We start from the raw sequence: 24,324 nt of genomic DNA, 5'->3' as shown, positions 1-24,324 counted from the left end.
AGCAGGGAGCTGTCCTGTGCTCTCATACATGCCATCTGGGTACTCTGGCCTGCTTGGTATCTTTCACCAGGTACGTGTGTAGCTAAGAGGTGGAGGCTGCTCCAGACACCCAGGAAGTTGAACCATATGAAATTGCCAACACGCATTCACTTGTGACCTACAGAACTGGCAATTTCATGTGGCACGTGAGAGTCAGCCTGCCAGTCTCTGGTGTCCCCTTCCTCCCAGCCGCCCAGATCTTGTGCTCTGGAAAACCTTTCTGCCCCTCCAGCCCTGCTCTGTCTTCCTCACTCAACCTTGTAGTGAGGCCCACTGGGCTCCCTGGCTCCAACTTGCCCTCGTCAATTCATGCCCGGATGAGCACAGATCTACTCCTGCCACCTTGAACTTCAAATCTTGCAATGACTTCCTATCACCTGGTACATAGAATGGATGGACTCCACAGCCTGGCCGGAAACACAACTTCAGCTCCTGCCACTTGCTTTTCCCTGCAGCCATAGGTAATTCCGTGCAGTCCGCTGCAGGTGTGCTCTTACCCGCTGTGCCTTGGCACCTGCTCTCCCTCAGCTTGGAAGGCGTGTGCACCTCCTTCACTCAGCTACCTCTGACTTATTTTTCAAGACCATCTCCCAGGAGCCTTCCCTGGGCCGCTGGGCTGTGTCAGGAGCTCTTCCTCTCTGCTTTCATTTCCTTGTGCTTCCGTCTCTCCTGGCCCTCATCATCTGTATTTTAATGGCCTCTTTGCATATCTGTCCCTGTCTGTCTCCTTCTCTAGGCTGTGGGCTCCTGACAGTATCACCTAATTCATCGTCAGTTTCTGTTGTCTGGATGGGAAAAGACAGCAAACTCTTTTTTAACAGAACCAAGCAGGGGTGCCTGCGCTTCCCTTTCTTCGTTTGCTGGAAACGGTTCCGAAGCTTAGAGCTTTCCCCCTGGCCGCCTCTAAGTCTCATTTGCCTCTTGAGGATGAGAAGGTTGGTTTACGGGGTCTTTCCGTTCTCATGGTCTAAGAAACTGGGATATCAATCCTTACTCTTCCAGAGACAGACACCGGGATCCTGCGTGGCTCCAAGAACATAGATAAGAAGGGATTACTTAAATGGAAGATTCCAAGAAATTTTGAGGATGATTATTTTGTTTTCTTTCCTTTTTTCTTTTTCTTTTTCTTTTTTTTTTAATTCAGTTGGTGTTTGCAGAGTACCTACCAAGCGCATGCCAGCGCTAGGGGTGACACAAGGTGTACACCGCAGCTTTCTGAATTTTCTGATTGCTATTTCCTCAGCCCCACTCCGGTCCCTCTGAGCACTGTTCGCTCCTGCCAGGATCCGCGGGACGGATGCGTTGGGCGAGGCTAGTCCTCATTCCCAAATCTGTCGCTGTCACCCGGTCCGCATCTGCCGCTGAGCCCGCGGACGTTGGCCGAGCCGGGTCTCAGCCCGGGCGCCCTCTGGCGGCCACACGCGGAAGCTGCGGCCCGGTGGCGCCGGGCGAAGGGAACAGGGGGGATGGGGGGGAGGAGGCGCGGGCAGGGGAGGAGAGGAAAAAGTTGCGCTGGGAAGTTTGGAAAGTTGGGAAGTGGCTGCTGCGGGCTTCGCCTCCCTCCGCGCGTGTGTGAGGGAGCGAGCGAGGGAGCAAGAGAGGAGCGAGCGAGCGCCTGCCATGCCCATCAGACCCCGCCTCGCCGCGCCCGGGCGCGGAGCTGGCCCCGACTCCCAGCCGCCCAGCCCGGCCCGGCCCGGCCCGGCCCTGCGCGGCCCCGGCCCCCCGCCCCCGGCGCCCCGCGCCAGGTCTTCCCCTCCCCCGCCCCAGCGGCCCCAGCCCCCCGCCCGGCCCGGCCCGGCTCCGCGCCGCTCTCCCGCCCTCCTCTCTCCCTCCCTCCCAGCCGCGGAGCAGCATGGCGGAGCCCGGGCAGCGGCCGCGCGGCCGCCCGCCGCCCCTCTGAGCCGGGCTCGGGGGCAGCCGGGCGCCCCAGAGCCGCCCCCCCACCCCTGCCGCGCCCTCCGCCGCACTTGTCCCACTGCGCGCCCCCTGGAGCGCCGCGCACCCCTGGGACCCTTGCGCACCCCGGGTGCCCAGCATAACCCCGGGACCCCAGCGCACCCTGGGCTCTCAGTTCTGCCCTAGGAACCCCGCGCGCCCCTGGACCCCAGCGCAGCTCCGGAACCCCGCGCGCCCCAGGACCCCAACACGCCCTCAGCGCCCCGGTGCTCGGCCAGCGAGGTGGAGCGCCCTGGGGAGGGGCCCAGCCCTAGAGGGTCCCCCTCATCCAACAGACGGAGCCCCGCCCCAGAGAAACCCCCAGGTCCAACTGGGACAGTCAGCCACGCCCCAGAGGGCGCCCAGCATCCCGCGGCTGGAGCCCGGTGCTCCAGAGGAAACTCCGTTCCCAGCTGGGGGCTCCCCACCCTGCTGAGGGGCGCCGCCCAGGAGAGTCCCCCGCGCCCTGCGGGCCCCGGCAGGATGCACGCCGCCCTGGCGGGGCCGCTGCTCGCCGCCCTCCTCGCCACCGTTCGCGCCCGCCCGCAGCCCCCGGACGGAGGACAGTGCCGGCCGCCCGGATCGGTGAGCGACCGTCTGCCCGGCCACTCTCCCGCCCGCCTGGGTACTCCAGCCCCCTGGGGACGATGGTTTGGGTCCTGCTTCCGCACCCACCTTAGCCCACCCGCTCCGCCTCCACCGGCCGGGCACAGCCTCGGGCGCCCTTCCTTCGCTCCTGCCTGTCCCGGCTCCAGCTCCCAGCCAGGAGCGAGAAGGGGCGCTCCCTCTCCGGTTCCTCTCCACACGCTCTGGCTCTCGGGCTTTCCTCTTGACTTGTGGTCCTGCTTGGACGCTTCCTCCCTCTGCGCCCCTTTTGGACTCTCCTTCCTCATTTTTTTTCTCTACCCTTCTGGTCTCTCTGCCCGCTTCTTACTGTGCCTTTCTAGCGTTCCTTGCCCTTCTCCTGACTTCCATCCAACCCTTTTGCTCTCCCATTCACACACTCTGCCCTCTCCCAGGCTTCCCTCTCTCTCCCTGCCCTCCTACTCTGACCTAAGACAAACTTTCTCCCTGGTGCTGGTTCTCACTTCCATCTCTGCAGCCCAGGCCCCCAGCACCTACTCTCCCAAGCATCCACATTCCGTTAAAAAGGGGGACGATTTCAGAGGAGAGGAAAAGGCAAGGCCGGGACGGGCTGGCCTAATATTTCCTTGGGGGTCGAATAATTACTGCTTCTCCTAATTTTCCGTCCAAAACAAAGAATCTCTTTATTTCCTTCAGTATCTTTCCCTCTAAGTGTAAATGAATGCATTGACAGTAACCCTGAATTGGAGGCCAGGAGACCAGGAAGCAGTGTCGGAGGGTCTGGCTGCTGTAGGTGTGCTGTCCTGTTAACCGGGAATTCGCTGACCTTGGGCAAGGTGCACCTCCGGCGGCCGGCCTTGTGCACAAACAGGGAGGTCGTTGGCTGGCTGGGCTCTCAGTCTATCACCAGCATGCTGGGATTTACGGTTTTGGGTTGTTACTAAAGTAAGGTACTGTTCTCCCACAACCCAACCATCCCAACACATACTTTTTATTTGTGCCAGAATCAGACAGAAAAATGTTATGAGTTGGTCTACAGCTTGCAAGTGGTCAGTGGGCACTCCGGGGATTTTTCTGGATGGAAAATGGCTTTGCTTAAGAGAAATGACAGTCCTCTTCTCATGCTCTTTACACCCAGCCCTGAATTGGATCTGGAAAAAGGACCCCTGTCTGCAATGCCTCTCCTTAGCCCCTACACACACACACACACACACACACACACACACACACACCCCTAAGTTGGAGCTTAGGTCATAGAAAATGACAAACAACTGGAGTTAGAGATCAGGTATACATTTTTAGGGGAGGAGCCTGGAAAGTACCCAGAATATGTACATTTCTTGAGACTAATTGTAATGGAATCCTTTCCCCCCAAACCAGATTCTGGAACTTGACTTGGGCTTGCAAGATTTTAAAGCAGTTTCTCATCTATGGTCTCAGCTGGTTGAGCAAAGTAGCTGACACCCCAGACCTGCCCTCCAAAAGGAAAACCGAATTCACCCTGATGAATGGGAAGTAGCTGTTAAATAGGTGTGCTATTTTTAATAGGTGTTCTGCTTTCAAAGTGCTCTTGGCATATATCTTCTTATGGTTGGATTTAAAAGTTATACGACTTCCTCCCTTCTTGCCAGAGCAGGACTCTTGTTCCCCCTTTCCCCACCCTCCACATGAAACACCACGCGTGAAGGTTTGGCTTGGCCAAGCATGAATATCCTCAGGTGGTGTGGCAGTCCTTGGCACTCGCAGCAAACGCTAATCAGAGTTGCCCTTCATTGCCGACTTCCTCTGTGTCTGGCACTGCTCTGAGGGCTTAATATGCATACATTGTATCTTTTAATTCTCCCAAAAAACCCTTAAGATAGTTGCTTTTGCTCCCGTTTTACAGATCAGGAAACCGAGCCTATGGGAAGTGAATTGATTCACTCGAGATCATGTATCTAAGATAGGGCAAAGCTAGGTTTTGAATGTGGGTCTATCAGGCTCCAACGCCCTGGCTCTTTCCCATGGCTGTAGGTCTCTGCCTCCCATCCCCACCTTCCTCTGCAATGCGAGCTGGGCTACCCTGACCCTACTCTGTTGCCTTCAGCCTCACTGCCTTGCCTCTCCTCTCCTCTTGCAGCAGAGGGACTTGAACTCCTTCCTGTGGACGATTCGGCGTGATCCCCCAGCTTACCTGTTTGGCACGATCCATGTCCCCTACACCCGCGTCTGGGACTTCATCCCCGACAACTCCAAGGCAGCCTTCCAGGCTAGTGCCCGCGTCTACTTTGAGCTGGATCTGACAGACCCCTACACCATCTCGGCCCTGGCCAGCTGCCAGCTGCTGCCCCATGGGGAAAACCTGCAGGACGTGCTGCCCCACGAGCTTTACTGGCGCTTGAAGCGCCACCTGGACTATGTGAAGCTGATGATGCCCTCCTGGATGACACCTGCTCAGCGGGGCAAAGGGCTCTATGCTGACTACCTGTTCAATGCCATCGCCGGCAACTGGGAGCGCAAGAGGCCCGTCTGGGTGATGCTCATGGTGAACTCGCTCACAGAGAGGGACGTGCGCTTCCGTGGCGTGCCCATGCTCGACCTCTACCTGGCCCAGCAGGCTGAGAAGATGAAGAAGACCACAGGGGCTGTGGAGCGGGTGGAGGAGCAATGCCATCCCCTCAACGGGCTCAACTTCTCCCAGGTAGGTATGCGGTGCCCCAGCCCGGAGCTGGCAGCCCTGGAGTCCGGGTCCCCTTCTCTGATTGTCTTTTGAGGGGGAGGGGGAGGCAGCCAGAGTCAGGTCCTTTTTCTGTAAGGAGAGGTTCTTTTGGGCTGCGAGGCAGCACCCTGGCTGCACTGGTGGTATCAGTTGAGAGTGGGGTGTGCTGGAATTTGGGGTAAGCGTTTGCGTGTTTGCATCTATGTCAGCAGTATTGCGTGTTGGGGATGTACACTCCTCACCTGCTGCGCTTGCCTGGGCAGAAAGAATTTCCCTCAGACCATCAGGGTGATCAGAAACAAAAAGAGGGGTTTCCGGTTTGTGTCGGGCCTTCCCGAGGCCCTGGAGGCTGGCTTGAAGCTGGTGCGTGGACAGTGCCAGAGAAAGCAAGAGGAAAGCAGAGTTCCTGAGGCTGAGCCCACAGAGTTGCCCGGGACCTGGCGACAGCACTGAGCCCTGCTTGCCATTTGAGGTTAAGCACTGTCAGTTTCCCAGCTCTGTGCAAAGCTCTAGGTGACCCTCGGACCACCTCCCTAAGGCCAGGACAAAGTCAGCCAGGAGAGTTTTGGGGTTAATAATTCCAGAGAAGAGTGTTCGCTTAAAGGTTCTGATTTCTGAACCTCTGAAGTAGGAGAGAAGGGAGGGGCTTAAGAGGTTTAAAGTCTCTGGCTGCCAGAGGCCTGATACAGCAAAACGTCATGAAAAGCTCCGTCTCCATGGGCAGAGGTCACTTGCTACTCACTGGCCCCAAACTCAGCTCTGAGATCCTGGGAACAATGAGTTCACATCTGTGCCTTGAGAACGAGCTGTCAATCCCAGGATAGAGACTCCTTCAAGGAGGCCCCAAGATGGGGCTTGGGCTGATTTCTCGAGTGAGGCATGGCTCAGAGACGCACTGCCCATTAAGGAGGCAGTCTCATATATTGGCTGGACCAGAAACTACCCCTGGAATCAGACCTGCTTGCTGCTCCGTAGATGTTGCAAGCTCTTCACCAGGGAAACAGCAGCAGAAACCGATCCCCTTTCCAAGATCTCTGGCCTTTGTTTTTCTAAGGGAAATGCAATATTGTCCCTGGGGAGGTAAGAAGCCGGATTGATTTGCCGGCCAAATGAAAGGCGGGTTTGTCGGTTCTCCTGCTGGCTCTCCCATAATTGTGGAGTCCTTACCCAGAGGGCTCCAGTGGCAGGAGTATTGGGGCAGTTAGTCACGCCCTGCAGGGTTCTGACTACGCCTGACTCCTTCTCCACGGGGGAAAATCCTGTGTATTCTCTGGCCCAGTGCTGATTCCTCTGAACATAGCCGCTTTCTCCCTCTGAAGTGACTTTTCCCTTGCCAGCCTCGGGAGCTGATATTATCTGTGTCGGGACCCCCGGCGCTCACCGCCCATCTCATTTCGGTGGCAGGTTTGTGGGAGGCCCCTCTGTTCAGAGGCCTATGTCTGGCCTCGATATCTCTTTTAGGGTGGGGAGGTGGGGTATCCACCATCACTCTCAACACCCTCTTTGCACCAACCACAGAGGAATCCGACAAAGGCTGAAGGAAGCACACACAAACTCGAGCGAAGCAGCCCCTGGTTTTAATCTGTCTCTCTTAAAACAACAAAACTATCTTTCTCCGGGGTCTGGAAACACTGCTGTTCAACCAAATGATGGCTTTGGTAGGGCGAAAACATTTGCTGGAAAGTGTGTGTGAGGTGATGTTTTAGGAAAAGTTACTGAGAGCTGTTCATCGGCTGGGAGGGAGCCTGCTGACAGTCTCCAAAGCTCATGTTTGAAGATCAAACGGACTCCAATCTCTGTTTCAAAAACGAACCCACCCCATCACCAGCCTGGGCCCATGCTGAAAATTGTTTTTGAGCCCAGCTCCTCGAAAGAGCTGCAGAAAGCAAGTCCCAAACAGAAGAAAACAGACTCCTCTTAGTTCCCTAATCTACATGCCCTTCACCACCTGCTAGAGCGTCCAGTCATGCCAATTTGTCCTGTTATCATTTTGGAGAGAGGCGATGAAATCTGTCCTCCATCCCCCTTGGGCAGCCGTGGACTAAGTGGGAAGGGTGGGATTCTGGAGCCTGGGCAGATGAGGTCATTAGGGAGCCAAAAATTCAAGATCAGAAATGCAGCAGCCTCCTCGGTAAAATTGCATGCACGCGTGCGCAGTTTGATACGAACATCTGTGATGCATTAGTGTACCGAAATATCTGTTAAGTGCATCAGATTTTTATTTTTTCTTTCCTTGCAGCATTACTGTTATTGCAAAATATTTGGGTTGGGGGGGGCAGTGAGAGAAGAAGGCAGGAAAAATAAGGCTTAATGAAAGAGTGTCTGTTAAGATCTAGGATTTTAGTATTAATGTTGTTGTTTTAAAATTTATATATGTATATATATATATATATTTTTTTTTTTCTGGACAGAAATACCATATTTTTGCTTGTTAAATGGAGAAAGAAAGCTTAGGTTTTGGTACGCCTGAAAAAGCTCCTTCCATCCTTGCGCAGCTTGGAAGATCAGGTCTATCGTTAGGTTTTGGTCTTTGATTTAAGAATAAACTGAGGGTGCTAGACCCAGCATCACCATGACTTTGCTGTGTGACCTTGGGCAAGTCACTTCCTCTCTCTGGGCCCGTTTTCTTAGTCTATGAAAGGAGACACTGAGATGAGGTCATTGTTCAAGCTCCTTCCAGCCCTGAAATTCCATAGGATGATTCTAATCAATTCCACGTGCCAGGCACCCTGCAGGAGGCTCCACACGCTTTTCCATTGCATTGAATTCTCAATAACAACCCTATGGCTTTCTAAGGTGGGCATCCAGAAAGGCTGAATGACTTGCCCAAGGTCATATGTTTAATAAGAAACAGAGCCTGTCAGCCTTACTCTACCTGAAGGATGTGTTCTCCTGGCTGTTTCTCTAGACTTCCTCCTGTGTAGGTATTTGATCTCTTCCATAGTAATTCCTTAGTTCTTTCTTTTTCTATCTCTGCTTTAGAACTTGAGGGCTTAACGTTTTATTTCTTGGAAAATTTATACTTGTAGAGATATTATTTCTTTTGGCTATGAGGCTGGTGGTGAGGCAGGTCTCTGAAGGTTTTCTTGATGTGCTGTAGACAGCTCAGCACAGTGGGCTGGAGATAGTAGACCTGCTTCCAGATGTCAGTCCCAGCCGCCACACTAAAATCAATGACTTGTATATGTATAATCTTGGGCAAGACTTGATGTCCCCATCTATCCAATGGGGCAGTAATTACCAGTCTTTCAAAGTTGAGCTGGTTTTGTGGGGACATGAGAAGATACTACCTGTGGGAGGTTGTTGATGGGTTCAAATGACTACCTGGGTGTTGATTGTGTGCTTAGCAAACAGTCTAGACTGGCTCCAGGGCAGGGAAAGAGGAAGGCTGCAGGGGAAGCTGCCACTCCCTTCTCCCAGCCGCTATATCCAGTCCTCACCCCTTGCTGAACGCAGTAAAGTTGGAGTCTTAAGAGGCGGGTGAGCCCCGCCCTTGGGGGCCCGAGGATGCCGAAGTCTTGAGTCCAGATCTTATGACAAGCTTGGGACCTGCAGATTTCTAGCAGCTCTGCCTGCTGCCTCCAGGGACTGGTACCGGCTGCCACTACTTCTCCCTCTAGGGGACCTGTCCTCCCCCTCAACTCCCTGCATGGCAGAGGCAGAGGACTGGATGAGACCTGTGAGTTACATGGTTCTCTGAGGTACAATAAGAAAACAAGGACTCTGCTATCCTGTACTTTACCAAGCATCTGAGCGTTACCCATGTGATATGTGTAGCGCCTGAGCACTGAAGCATGCCTGCCAAAGGTGTGTAAAATGTTTGTAAAATTCTACAAGTCCCTCACTTAGGAGTTAGAAACCACAATACCATTTATTGAGTTTTGTCTCTGTTCAGGGTGCTGCATTAGACCTCATAATGGCGTTCTCTCTCATCCTCACAGAGATGCAACAAGGTTTCTTATTGTATTTATTTTTAAGAGCATAAATTGAGACTTGAAAAGGTGAAGTCATTTGGCTGTGAGTACACAGGCAGGCCAAGTGGACTCAGTGCCCAAACTCAGGTGAGTCCATTGCCACAAGCCCTGCCTTTCCGGTGTCTGAAAGATGATCTGGTTTTTATTAGATGACATTTCTGCTGAAGTGTGTGTGTGTGTGTGTGTGTGTGTGTGTGTGTGTGTGTTGGAATGGTGGTAGAGCATCATTTCTTGCTGAAAAAAGAGAGAGAGAATTGAAAAGTGCTTGAACTGATTTTCTCCTTGGCTTATAAATTGGATCTCAAGGTGATTCTAAATTAGGAGTTCTCAAAGACATTCTGGGCATCAGCTTCTCCTTAAGAATATGTCCCCAACTTTCTAGGAGACTGCTGTGAAGACACACCACCCCCCTGCCACCTTGCCCCCAATACAAGCTAAGCCTGCACAGGTGAATAAAGATCTCCTTGGCTTATAGTCAGAGCTCCTTTGTCCACACCCTGGGGGGCCAGCAGGCATTAGTAAGTGCCCAGTAAATATTTGGAGCATAAATGAATTAATGAACAAATGGTCAGAAATTATGATGTGATCCTCTCTGATTTCGTTCCACCATCCAGCACTATTGAAATAATGAGCAGTGAAGAAAGGTACAAATCACAGTGAGGAGTCTCATTCTGAACTTCGAAAGCTCCTCGCCTTCCTATAAGGACCCCAAATGTCAAAATTATCATGTAGGCTGCTACAGCAAAATACCTTACAGTGGGTAATTTATAAATAACAGAGATATATGGCTCACAGTTCTGGAGGCTGGGAAATTCAAGATCAAGGTGCCAGCAGATTTTGTGTCTGGTACGGGCCTGTTCTTCATAGATGGTACCTTCTGTGTATTTACATGGTGGAAGGGGTGAACAAGCTTCCTCCAGCCTCTTTGATAAGGGTCCTAATCCCATTCATGAGGGTAGAGCCCTCATGAATTAATCAACTTCCAGAGATTCCACCTCTTCATATCATCACTTTCGTGGTTAGGTTTCAACGTATGAATTTGGAGGGACACATACATTTGGACCATCGTATTTAAAGCAGGCTCTAATCCCGACCCTGTTACTAACCTTGCCCGTGACTTTGGGCCCGCCCTTTTCCCTCTCCAGGCCTAAGTTGCTCCCTTTGTCCCATGAGAACGCTGGGCTAGGTGATTTCCAGTGTTGGCCCAGGTCTGACTTCTGTCATACTTATCTTTGACCTATATTTTGGAGATCCCAGGCCAACCCACTCTGACATTTTGAACCTGAGTTATCTGTAGTTGGGAGGGGCTGGCAGGCTTGTCTTTGGCTGTTACTGCTGATACCTATTTGTCCAGAAGCCTGTTGGTTCCAGTGGGTGATCCTGCTGCCAGGCTTCGGAGAGGAGAGCCCCAGCCTGTCACAGCACAGTCTGCTAGACACCCGCCCAGCCTCAGCTGCCCTCCTTCACTGTGACTCCTCTCCCTCTGTTGCTCCTCACTCATTCAACCAGAGCACCTCGCTGTGTTGTGCCAGTGAAGGGTCTGGGAAGAGACCTGGAAATGTTACAGTGTTTGCCTGCTGAGAATTCATTACCTGAGAGCGCACCCCATTGCTTTTATGCCCTGAGAGGTGGGTATTATTAATCCTGTTTACAGCATGGAAACTGAGGCACAGAGCACCTATTAGTCTCTCCTGTGTCCCGGTTCTGCACACTTCAGATAGAGACCCTGTTCTTCCTTCCCCTTTCTGTTACATGCTCCCACCTTTCAGAACCATTCTCTAATTTCCTGCCCTCCAAGAATGGCCATTCTTGAGTCCTCCAGCCCTCTCTGGGCCTGTGTGGTGGCTCCAGAGCCCACAGTGTTATACCTTGTGGCCTCTTGTCAGATCTATATGCCTCTTTAGAGTAGAGGGAGCAAGCCTCCCCCGAGGCCCCAGACACCCCCGGAAGACTCCAAACCATGCTGAAGCTTTTTCTTCTCGGAAGTCCGCCATAGAGGGAGAGCCCGTCCCTCACTGTGGGATTAAACACAGGCTGGCATCGCCTCCACTAGATCCCTCCAGAACCTGGAGTGAGAAACAGGCTTCTGGCGTGACCTTCACCTTGTGCTTCTGCAGTCTGCCACACCTGCTGTGTCTCCCCAACAGAGCCCTCTGGTTGGAGCTGCTCAGCAAATGTCCATCACTGGGTGTCCCCCAGCAGCCATCCATGGGCATGCGTACACTCAGATTCTTTCTGTGCCACATGGCTGTTTGTGCAGAAGCCCTGCAGGCATGGTGAGCTCTGTCCATCCCCTCTCCATGACCTGGTTCATTCAGCTCTTAATGGTTACTATATTAACTACATGTAGGGGCACAACACACGCAGAAGCAGGAGCAAGGCTGGCTTTGGCACCTCCGTCAGAGGGGATGATGGCCTAATGCTGGAGGTGACCAAGACCCGTGAGATATTCCAGTCTAAAGAGACTTCCAGGCTTAGAGAATCTCCAACCATAAACCCAAACTCTGAAGCTCAAGGGATCTAGGAATGGAGAAATCTCAGAACATTAGGCTCAGAGACATTCCGGGACTCAAAGAATCTTCATGTCCTGAAATCCTGGCCTCTTAGCTTTGAAGAATTGTCAGCTCATAGACAAGACTTCTAAAATCTTAGAGTTGGAAAGAGCCAGCTCTCAAGAATTCCAAGAAGCCTCATCTGCAAACATATTGTCTGATCTCCTTCCCCCAACCCGCTCTCCAATCCCGGGCCAAACAGAGAAAACCTGACCGGCAAAGCACTTTCTGACAGAGATAAAAATGGGAGCGTGCCTTTGTTAATAGTTCCCATTTGGACATCTCGCAAAGCCAGGAAGAGGTCGCCTGGTAATGCAGCTTTCCTAGGGAGGAAACAAGAATGCCGGCGAGCGCCACCGCCTGCCAGCCGGGCTGCTGACGTGCTTTTCCCCTTGAGTTTGCTTCTAAACATTATCCACTTCACTCCCTTTTATCTCCCACCACTGGCTCTCTGTCCGCCTACTTAATCCACAGGCAGCCGGTGGCCGAGCCTTCAGTTCTGTTCAGCGGCTGCCAAGCCGTCTGGCCGAGCCGCTCCTCCAGGATCCGCAGGCTTTTAAATCTGTGCACTATATCCGCTGGAACACAAAACTGTTGCCCGAAGCTTGGAAACGCTGTTGCTTGTGCTAGGTCCCCTCCCTCTCTAGGAATTTCCTCCTTTTCTATTCTATTTCTGAGTCCTGAGCTTTTTCAAGGCTCGGCTCACAGCTGTACCTCCTCCAGGAAGTCTTCTTAGAATGTTCCCAGGTATAATCTGCTTGCAAAGACTTGGGCCAAAGCTTCCCTTAATGGCCCAGCCACATATAGTTTTCCCCTCTGTGGAATTCTTTATGGCATTTTATGACATTCTTTCAGCACTTATATATTTTATTTATAATTTTTTCTCAGCCGTCTTTTCTTTTCTGATTCAAACCTAGCTCAAAATGTGCTCACAATTGATTACAAGATTAGACTGAATGGTCTCCAGTTCTGAAGTTGGGGCTTTGTGGTATATGCTGTGGTTGGAGTGTTGGCAGCTCTGGATGCTAAAAAGGGACTATGTCTTGGCCTCTGTAATTCTCAGAAACCTCTTAGGCTTTCCACCTGAGACACATTCAGTACTGTTGCTGGCCCATTTGGTCAGAACTCTGTAACATTCATGAGTCCCTATTGGATTCATTTCTCTCCATCCTGGGATATATTTTTTTCCCTCGCTTTCAACTGTTACTTGCAAACAAGTCTCTCTTTTTTTTTTTTTTTTTTTTTTTTTTTTTGTCCTCTTCCCTACCCGGAGCACACATGATCCTTTCCAGGCTCACTGCATCCCTCCACTTATTTTCATGTGAAAATGCTTAATTTTATTCTTCGCTTGCTATCTTGGTTTTGGAGCACCAGGGATGCTGAGCTGTGTGAGCTCTCCCTCCCTCCCTCTCACATACAATCCTTGGTTATGACCCCATGCATTTGCTTCTGTTGTTTCTTCCACCTGGGAGCCCCTTCTGGCTAACTCTTATTCCTCTGAACTGGTAAAGGTCCCTGAGGACCATCCACGTTAAAAACTTGGCCTCATCAAACAAATGTCACTTTGTAGCCAGACTTTTATCCATGGTTATCAGATTGGGCTGATACCACGTAATCATAACTCAGTAGTTTGAGTTTAGGTGCAACAATGTGATTGGCTTTTAGCACTGTGTTTGAAAGGATAGGTGGGTAAATTGTACTTGGGCCACACTGAATGCTGGCTTTCCTGGAAAAGAGCCATGAGGTCATCAGACTAGACCTATACAAATCAGGGCCCTGGGAGCATCTCTAAGGGACAACCTAGGGCCTTAAGAGATGTGTGGTCTCTGCATCTGCACCCGTTGCTGGACTCTGTGTTCCTTCTGAAGGACTTAGGCAAGGTGGCTTCCTTGGGAGAACCTGGGACTTTCTAATCAGCACCCGATCACCCTGCAGGCGGTGCACATATTCCCCTGCCCTCAGTGCTGACACTGTCGTCTTCATTCTTGGGATTCTCCCTTTTCTTCCCACTGACTCAGGAAGGGCAGGAGGAGGCATTAAGCTCCCTCCCACCTCCTTTATTGAGAGGAACATCCTGGTCTGATTCCACCTTCAGAACCCAAAGTCAGTCTTTACATTTACACATCGTAGTGCAGACTCAGCTCAGGAGTCCCCTCCACTGGAAAACTTCAGACATTGGCCAGACGGCCCCGCGCTCCTTCAGTTCCCAGAATCAGTGCACTGATTGGGAGTATAGGTAACCTTGGGGTGGTTACATAACCTCTCTGTGTCAATTTCCTCATGACAACTGTAGGATTGCTATGAGGATTAACTGATTAACGTAAAGCACTATGGCACAGTGCCACACACACAAATGCTCAGTAAATACTAGCTCTTAGTTATCACTTCATTTTCAAATTATCACTACACAACTTTTCAAGAAATGTTTGTTAGTGCCCACTGAGTGCCACACATGGGATAAGTGCTGGACACAGTGAGCAAGACGAACGTTGCTGTTGCCCAGGTGCTTCCTTTCTGGGTAGGGAGGGGACCAAGCATCCCTGCAGGTGCCAGGAGGAGCAGGCTGTGGCTGGTCTTCTGGTGTGTTGTAGGAGCACAGAAGAGGCACAGCTTCCTCCGCCCTGAGGAGATCCAGAAAGGCTTCCTGGAAGAAGCCTAGATGAACCTGAGATGGGAAAGAGTAAAAAAGCCAGGTAAAGGCTAGAAAGTGCTAGGCTTAAGAGATTGGAGGTATCTACGCTGGAGGACGCGAGTGGAGCATTTGGGGGCCGTGAGCAGTTTAGCTTGGCCGCTCTCTGCGTGGACTGCGACTAGAAAGAGACCACGCTGCATAAAGCCGCCTGTTGGGTTTCCGTCCACCTCCAGTTCTCCTTGACGCTCCTCTGGGAGGTTTGCATGACTGTGCCCATTTCACTCTCCAAGAAAGGCCTGGCGCATAGGCGAGCGCTCTCTGCACGACCCGACTTGGCTAGGGCCGCGCCGCCTCTCTGGCCTGACCTCAGCGAGCCCAAGTCTATGTTTCCTAAAAGAGCAGCGGCTGGACGGCTGTGCTTGGGGACCGCAGCGGGTGTGTCCCCGCCCGTCCCTCGGTCAGGCGGCGACACAGGCGGGGCCCTGCGGACAGGCACGTCGGGGCTGGGCGAGTCCGCGTTCCTGCGGGGGAGGAGGCAGCGCGGCGCACGGCCAGCCCTGCGTGGGGAGCCCCGGTGCAAAGATAAAAGGACAGGTCTTCCCCGCACCCCACCCCCCCGCCTTGTCTTCTGTTTAAAGGCTTTACCTCCTTCCTCCTTATTAAGGTTATTTAAAGTTTCCTGGCCAGTGTTATCTCCTGGGGACTTCATGCGCCTTCAAGGCCGTCAGTAATTTAAGCCTTGGGTCACGTTCGAAAGCCCCTTTTAGAATGATACCGGCGGAGAAAGCCTTTTGGAAATTTCTGGCTCATCTTTTAGCTTTAGTTCACACTGTTTCCCTTTCTTGAGCTGCTTGGCCTTGAGTCTGAAAAGAGACAAAAGCTTGATTGGCAATGATAATTTCAACCATTTGCATCGTGGTTTGCAATTTCCAGAGGCTTTTCACATGCGCCATCGTGTTCCCTCCCGTCCCCTACAAGACACCAAGAAAGGGGTTAGTCCATTTCCCGACCCCTCTTCCCTACCCCGACCCCCGCCCAGGTATGGTTACTGAGCTCAGAAAACTGGATTTGCTTCAGACTGCCAAGTGTTGGGACCTCCAGATATCCAGCTGGGTGGCTTCAGCATCCACTGGATTATAGGACATTTTTGAGCACCAGACCCTGTATTGGGGCCGAGATGCAGCTTGAAGAGCTGTGGCTTGGTCATGGGATGGGCAAAATGAGCCAGTTGGGGACTTCAGTGATAATAATGCTTGGTCATTGTGCTTGACCTTGACTGTCATTTTTTTTTTTGACTTTTATTTTAGGTTCAGGGATACGTGTGCAGGTTTATTACATATGTAAACTACTGTGACAGAGGTTTTTTGGTACAGATTATTTCATCACCCAGGTATTAAGCCCAGTACTCAATAGTTAGCTTTTCTTTTTCTCTGCCTCCTCCCCACCTCCATCCTCAAGTAAACCCCAGTGCCGTTGCTCCCTTTGGTGTGTTCCTGAGTTCTCGTCATTTAGCTCCCACTTATAAGTAAAAACATGCAGTATTTGGTTTTCTATCTCTGTGCATGTTTGCTGAGAATAGTAGCCTCTAGAGCTCCATCCGTGTTCCCACAAAAGATCTCATTCTTTCTTATGACTGCCTAGTATTCCACGGCATGTATGTACCACATTTTCTTTATGCAATCTGCCGTTGATGGCATTTAGGTTGATTTCCATGCCTTTGCTATTGTGAATAGTGCTGCAGTGAACATTGGCGTGCATGTGGCTCTGGTAGAATGATTTCTATTCCTCTGGGTATAGACTGATGTTTGTTGACCCAGCACTACAGAACCTGCATGCTGAGGCCTGCTGGTGGTCTTGGAGGTAATTTCATATTCTGCTTCCATCAGTAGTTTTGCGGGGAAGCTTTTGGAAGGAGGTGGCTTTGAGAGAGACCTTGTAGATTGAATAGGATTTGGAGCCCTGGAGATGGGGTGGAATGGAAGCGGACCTGCGTGGAAGTGCTGGGATGGGAAAAATGCAGAACAAGCCTTTCTACCCTCCCCTCCACTGGCTTTATTCTTTCTCTTTCCTATCCAGCCCCTAAGGCAACCATTGCTATTTAGTGCCTGTTATATGCTAGCTCTCTGGTTTATCACAGTAAACTTCTAAAGCAATCCTGAAAGGTAAGCACTTTTTCCCCATTTTGAGGAAATTGAGGCTAACTGCTTTGTTTAAAATAATGGAGCCAGGATTTCGACTTGGATCTTTTGATACTTTAAGGAAGACATTGGACTGAAGTTGGAAATCCAGCTCCTCTACTTGGGCTAGATGGCTTAACATCTGTTTCCACATCTGAGAAAATGGGGCTCAGGACAGTATTCACCCCCTGGGGCTGTTGTGAGGCATAAATGAGATAATCTATGTAAACCACACAGCAGAAGGCTCACATGGTAAAAGCTGATGAATGTTAACTGTGGTGGCTTAAGTAGTGGTCATTTTCATTACTGTTATTGGCCCATTTTCACAATGTCTCTCTTGAAGTGAAGCCTATCCCATAACAAAAGATGGCTCTTGATCCTTTGGTCTCACACACTGAGCGTCATCCAGTGCAGGGATGGGTTGTTGGTTGGTCTGATGGGAACTATGTGGTCGGACCACCCAAAGCATGGCCATTTTTTTCTGACCATCTGTAGTGTGTAATGTCTGACTGTACTTATTCTGGCTTGCCTTCCCAGAGGTCTCCCACTGCTCTCTGGAGTCAAGACACACTAAAAGTAGTGATCGAAGGGTTTAGGGTTGAGCCCTCGGCTTGAGGCCCCCCTCTGCCATGTGGGTTAGATCTGTGACCTGGGGCTCTTGCCTCTCAGCATCTTTTTCCCCTGCTGCTCAGACAGGTTGGATATTACCTAGCAACAGCTCAGAGCTCTTGGGAGAATCCAGTGGGGTCAAGTCTGTGAAGGCCTTTATCAGCCATCAGGTGCTCTATGCTCTCAGTATTGCTAGGGGTGTATGTGTTTTTCCTCTTCTTCTTCTCCCAAAGAGAAATTCTCCATAAATAATTAATTGAATTAGTTATTTTTATTTTATTGTTTTTGAGATGAAGTCTTACACTGTTGCCCCGGCTGGAGTGCAATGGCATGATCTGGGCTCACTGCAAACTCCACCTCCCAGATTCAAGCGATTCTCCTACCTCAGCCTCCTCAATAGCTGGGATTACAGGCGTGCACCACCATACCCGGCTAATTTTCTGTATTTTTAGTAAAGACAGGGTTTCACTATGTTGACCAGCATGGTTTCAAACTCCTGACCTCGTGATCTGCCCACCTTGGCCTCCCAAAGCACTAGGATTACAGGTGTAAGCCACTGCGCCCAGCCGAATTAGTTATTATTAAACTGCTCATTCATTTATTTGTTCATTTCTTTGAAAAGCACTGCTAGGAACTACATTGTACCAGGCTCAGTTCCAGGTCCTGAGGGTTCAGAGAGGAGTATGAGCTGGGAGGGAAGGGTAGAGTTGAAGAGACTGGAGAGAGAGGTAGCTCACTGTAGAGTGCCAGGAATGATTTTGAGCCCTTTGCACTGCCCCACTTAATCCTCATGACAGTCTCACAGGTAGATTCAGCCCCATTTTACAGATGAGGAAACTGAGTCACAGAGGTTAATTCACTTGCCTGAGGTCACACAGCCAATGAGTGGAGGATCTGGAGTTTCAACACAGAAACTCTGGCTGCAGAGCCCTGTGCTCTTGACCTATCTGCATCTAAAGCAAAGAGAATGTGGCCAGGTGCCGTGGCTCACACCTGTAATTTCAGCACTTTGGGAGGCCAAGGCAGGTGGATCACTTGAAGCCGGGAGCTCGAGACCAACCTGGTCAACATGGTGAAAACCTGTCTCTACTAAAGATACAAAAAGTAGCCAGTGTTGGTGGTGCACACCTATTCTCTCAGCTACTCGAGAGGCTGAGGCATGAGAATTGCTTGAACCTGAGAGGCGGAAGTTTTAGTGAGCCAAGATCATGCCACCACATTCCACTTTGGACGACAGAACAAGACTCTGTCAAAAAAAAAAAAAAAAAAAAGAAAAAAAAAGAAAAAGAAAAACAAAAGAGGGAATGTGACCCAGAGGAGGTGGAGCTGGCATCTGAGGTAGAGGGGACAGCCCTTCTGAAACTGGAGATGTGATGAAAGGTAAGCGGCCGGGGAGGTGACAGGGACAGGGAGTTGAGAGACTTCTGAGGGTCCCTCTTGAGGAAGGCTGTGGCCCTGGGAAGCAGAGAGTGAGGTAGTCCATTTTCTAGGAACTAGAATGAGGAGGGAGTGTGAGGAGAAAGTCTGTAGTGGACATTGAAAGTAGAAGCTGACCTTGACAGGTAAAGCAATGACAGGGCAGGCTGAGGGGCCCAACAGACGTACAGGTGCCAAATTTGTAATGGCACCAGTCTAGATGGCTGGGATGCTTCTCTGCAGAGGTTTCTAGTATAGCTCAGGGAGTGGGGAAATGTGACCGATGGCCACCCCAGCCCTGAGGAATCTCTGTTCAATTTGCCATAGTAGCTGGACAGAATGTCGCTTCCCACCTGTCTATCATTCAATCCACTGTGTTAATATACTGTTGAGCACTGACATTGAGTCCCCCACCCCCATGGCGACTGGGGCTTTGCAGAGCTCAGTTGATCTGGAGGGTCCTGTGGATGCTACCAAATGGATGAGCCTGCATTCTTGCTGTCTAGGAGTTAGTTCTCTTTGCTGTTGCACATGCTCAGTTGTATATAATAGACAGGCCTCCCCTCCTTGCGTACCTGGTTTGGCTTTAGCGTAATACCAACTGAGCTGTATTGAAGGATGAATGGGCATGTCCTGGGTTCAGGAGGAGCACCATGTTATGGAGGTGGGTGCTGAAGGTGATACTGATCCAGATTGAAGGAATATCATTACTCACACTACTCACATGTGGCAAACACTAGTAGGAGGCACAGGGTGACTAGGCGATTGGCTATAGAGGCACACAGGGGTCACATGATGGAGGCCTTACAACCATGTTAAGAAGTTTGGGCTTGATCCTGGGTGCACTGGGGGGCCATTGTCCGTCACTCTCGTGTTCTGCATTTCAGAGTTCCTTCTGGTTAATAATTGGCCCACCTACTCATTCCTTTGTTGGCTAAACTGGAACGCCTCACCCAGGCTTGTCTGTACCTTCCAAAGCCTCTTGCCTGAGCCAGAGCAGAGGGTTTTCAGCTTTTGGGACAGGAACTCAGGACTGGGTTTCCTTTAGAAACAAGGTGGTAAAAGCAGTCTGGTGGCTGAATGAGACCAGAGTAGTTATATATTACAGGGCCTTTTGTCGGGGAGCCTGAGACCCTGACCACCATTTCTAATGTCGCTGCTGGAGGATAACATTTCCCTGCATTTCATGTCACTTATTTTGTGTAATTGATTTGTGGGGTTCCACCTGTTCCAAGTGGGGGCAGGGTAAGGCCGGCGATTCCTGATGTTCGCCCCTGCCCCGGCAGAAGTGGGGGATGGGAGGATCTTTGGTGGGTGAATAGAGCACTGGGTTGGGAGTCCCACAGCCTGAGCCAGAGCAAGTCCTTCCCCTCGCTCAACCTAGTGGGTGTGAGATCGGTAAAGCATAAACCACACCCCTGCTGCTGCAAAGTCCCTTTTTAAGCTGGTTCTGACTTCACTGGAAAGTGGCGTTTTAAATGTTGTTGTCTTTTATGTGTTTACATGTCTGTCTTGTTCATTAAACTGAAGTTCTTTCAGGGAAGGAACCTCCTAGAGTCATTCTAGATTCCTTGCCACCTGGCTTCAAGTACACACGCAGGGACCCTGTGTGTAGCTGTAAAATTATCAGCCATGTCTACACATCATCGCCTGAGTATCCTGGTAGAACACAGGAAGCCCCCTTCCCTCATTGCTCCCAGAGATCTAGTTGTTTGGTTCCAGGAGGCCGTGCGCCTCGGCAGCCACCTCTGCTTGCCATGGCAGCCCCCGGGTGCTTTGGCTTTGGGAGGCTGTGACCACTGAGAGCCTTCTCGACCTCACACTCTGACTGACTCCTGGTGCAGCTGTAGCATCCCCCGATCCTCCAGTGGCTTTGACTGGGCCACCGTGCTTCTCCTTGGATTGGAGGAATCTTCCCAGCTCTTCCCCACAAGCTCCCTCCTCGAGCTTCTGTGCTTTTCCCAGGGCACGGATCAGAGCTTCTGTTCGCTGGTCATTCCGTGATCCTCACACAATATAAATGAAAGCTGCTAACACCAATAAATTCAAACCATGTGTGGGAAGCCAGGGAAAAGCGAGGACGTCAGAGGGCCGAAGTGTGAAGTGGCGTCAGCTCTGACGGGCACCCAGGCTGATTTGTATATGAGAAAAGTAAATATCCAAAGCCATAAACAGCCTTGGGTCTCTCATCATCGCTGGGATTCAGAGGCATTTCGTAGGCACACACACTCGCTGTCTCATGTAAACAAAGCGAGATTCTCTGTGTGTGCTGACCTAAATTCTGCATTTTCGTCTTTGGGAATGCCAGGCAGTCATTCGAGTCGTGATACCACAGGCGGTCCGGGCCCGTGCTGGGTTGCCTTGTTTTCGGTTTTGGCGGTTGGCCCTGCCCTTTGCTTTGCAGAGGGCTGCCCCTCATCATTCCTTGGCCTTAGAGCAGTCCTAGGTTGTTGTTTTAGTCTGCTCATGCTGCTATAACAAAACACCATAAACTAGATTGCCTACTAACAACAGAAATCTATTTCTCACAGTTCTGGGGGCCAGGAAGTCCAAGCTCAAGACGCTAGTGGATTCAGTGTCTGGTGAGGACCAGCTGTCTGGTTCATAGATGCTGCCTTGTCCCCGTGTATTTACATGGTAGAAGAGAGAACACTGGTCCCTTCGGTCCCTTATAAATGCACTAATACTATTCATGTGGCTTTCCCTCTCAAGACCTAATGACTTCCCCAAAGCCCCACCTCCTAATACCATCACATTGAGGATTAGGTTTCAACATGTAAATTCAGGGGGTGGGGAAGGGACACAAATTTGGGGGAGAATTTTGTGAATGGGAACATATTGTGGACAGTTAAACCACACCAGATGGATGGAATCAGGTGGCCAGTCCCATCCTGGTATGGATGAGGAACATGAAACCCAGAGATGTAAATCGACTTGCCCAAGATCACACATGAAATCAGGGCTGAACCAGACACTAGAGCCCTCCAGCTCTTCATTTCCTCTTCCCGTGAATGATACTTCTGTTCTCCCTAATTCAGAATCTCAGAGGGATCCTTATCAACTCCCCCTCATTTCCTCTCTCTTCCAGTGTCTCCTGGAGCCTGTCCTTCCTCTTGGCTCCTGATTCCTGTGTTTTGTTTTTTTTTTTTTTTTCATCCAGGCCATTCTTGTCCTCAAGAAAGCACCCAGGAAGTAGCCAGACAGTCAGATTTGGGGTTCTGATTTTTCTGACTGCTAACTGTGACTTCCAACAGATTCCTTTTTGGAGTGCCCCAGTCTTCACATATGTAAAATGGAGATAAGAATACTCACCTTCTTAGGGTGATCGCTCAGGTCAAGGGAGCTCAGGCATATGAAAATGAACATTGTGCCTAGTGGGTGGTGGCTCATTTCGCCCCACTTCCCTTCAGCCCTACACCGCACAAGTGGCCTTCTAATTCATATATTAAAAATGGACTAAACTGGCTGGGCGTAGTGGCTCATGCCTGTAATCCCAGAACCTTGGGAAGCCAAGGTGGGCGATCACTTGAGGATAGGAGTTCAGGACCAGCCTGGCCAAGGTAGTGAAACCCCATCTCTACTACAGATTAAAAAAAAATTGGCTAGTGGCATGGTGGCGTGCAACTGTGGTCCTAGCTACTCGGGAGGTTGAGGCACAAGAATCAGTTGAACCTGGGAGGCAGAGGTTGCAGTGAGCCAAGATTGTACCACTGCACTCAAACCTGAGCAACAGAGGAAGACTCTGTCTCAAAAAAATAAAAAAGGACTAACCCTTGAAATTGCATAGAGCTAAATACACCATGCACACATACACATAAGTGAGTGCTTGTAAAACTGGTGAAACCTGAATCACATCCGTGGATTGTTATCAACATCAATTTCCTCGTTTTGATATTGTACTATAGTTATGTAAGATGTCACCACTGGGGGAAACTGGGTAAAGGGCATTATTTCTTACAGGTGCATGTGAATCTACAATTATCTTAAAAGTTTAATTTAAAAAATGGATTAACCTTCCCAACACCCTCACTTCATGCACTCATTCATTCTTCTGTGCCTGCTACATGCCAGGTACTGCTCATGTACCAAGCATTTATGCAAAAGAAAACAATTCCATCCCCATCTACTTCAGATGCCCAAAGTTGGTTTCTCCTGACCACCCTGTTTGAAATTGCAAATCACTTCCTTTAACTCACTTTCCTTTCTCCTTGCCCTTTCTTCCACAGCACCTGTCACCAATTGCCTTCTATACATTTTACGCATTGCTCTTCACCCCACCACTACAATGCTAGCTCCATGAGAGTAGAAATGTTTGTGTGTTGTCTGTGTCCTTAGCACCTACAATTGCCTATATGTGTCTAGCACATTGTAGGTGCTACCGTTACCTACTATGTGCTAGTATGTGTGTCTAGCACATAGTAGGTATTTAGTTAATGATTGTTGAATGACTGGAAGGCTACAGATGAGAAACAAGTATGCAAAGTACACAAATGATTAATAATAAGTCAGAGATGGATAAATGCTCAATGAAAACAAGCAAAGGAAGGGGTTGAAGAGTTAGTGGAGGCAATCTCATTTTGATCTCAGATTTTTCTGCAAACCCTGCAAGCCTCCCAGTGTGTAAGGGGTAAAATGCTGGCATCTTAGATTATAATTCACTCATTAATTCTGTATTTTATTCACTCACGGGATATTGTTTTGGGCCATTACTGTGTGCAGGACCTTTTTAGAGCAGGCAGAAATTAGGCAGGAAAGAAAGAATCTTGCCTGTAGGAAGCTTACAGGTGGAGTAGGAGAGATGGGACAAGAACGCAAATGACACATGAAAAGGAACTGAAGCAGGGGACCTTCAAGGTCTGGAAGGTCTTCTCTGGTCTGGCCCCATCTCAGCTACCAACCTCCTTTTCCATTGCCCCTCTAGGGAACCCCACAGCTCTACTCAGACTACCCACTGCAGTTGATTCTGAGCTCTGTAGTCACCCTGGGCTGCCTTCCGTCCTTCCTCTTGTTACTCCAAATCCTGTTTCCTATTCCAGACCCAGCCTGGCCCTTCCTGTAGGAAGGCATTTTTGACTGCCCCACTCCCATGATCAGTCTTCTCTGAACATCTTTTCCATTTATAGTTTGTACTGCATCATTTGACTCATTAGAAGAGTCTTGCGTTTGACCAGATTTGTGTTCGCGCATCTGGGACAAGAGCTGGCTGTGAAGCCAGATCCAGGCTTGGGTGTGCAGGAGACCATCAGCAGCGCTTGTGGCTGAATGGACTTGAGAAGAGGGAAATAACAGGATTCATCCTCAAAGAGGACAAGATTTGTTATTTTTGTCATTTATCCCAACTTTCCTCACTTACAGCCACTGACGGTTCAGTTTGGGGTGAACCGATGTCTGCCTTTACAATGTTTCAGGTGTACAAAGTAATGCTACCCATGGTATTACCCAGACAATGCTTAACAGACTTCAGGAATTCATCAGTTTTCTAGTATCATGCTAAACCCATGCTCAGTAAATTCTAACAAAAAGCATGAAAATATATGTGCAACATTTATTACTGCACATTCATTTACCTAACAAATGTTTTTTAAATAAACTTTTAATTTTAGAACAGTTGATTTACAGAATTATTGAGAAGATAGTACAGAGAGCTCCCCACACCCAGTTCCCCTGTTATTAGCACCCTATGTTAATGTAGTACATTTGTCAT

At 50.2% G+C, this 24,324-nt stretch overlaps 1 protein-coding gene across 1 annotated transcript in view; it reads left to right on the top strand.

Moving 5' to 3' along the window:
• The first annotated feature begins 1,863 nt into the window (after nt 1-1,863).
• Nucleotides 1,864-24,324, top strand: part of TRABD2B (TraB domain containing 2B) — a 228,589-nt gene continuing 206,128 nt past the window's right edge. Inside the window, exons 1-2 of the mRNA XM_003921739.4 lie at nt 1,864-2,562; nt 4,682-5,242. Of these exons, the coding sequence (XP_003921788.4) occupies nt 2,461-2,562; nt 4,682-5,242 (663 nt within the window). The 5' untranslated portion in view covers nt 1,864-2,460. The remainder of the gene's footprint in view (nt 2,563-4,681; nt 5,243-24,324) is intronic.

The sequence above is a fragment of the Saimiri boliviensis genome, chromosome 11, assembly GCF_048565385.1.
Source record: "Saimiri boliviensis isolate mSaiBol1 chromosome 11, mSaiBol1.pri, whole genome shotgun sequence".
In the NCBI taxonomy this organism is placed as follows: domain Eukaryota; kingdom Metazoa; phylum Chordata; class Mammalia; order Primates; family Cebidae; genus Saimiri; species Saimiri boliviensis.
This window is presented reverse-complemented; position numbering and strand designations above follow the sequence as displayed.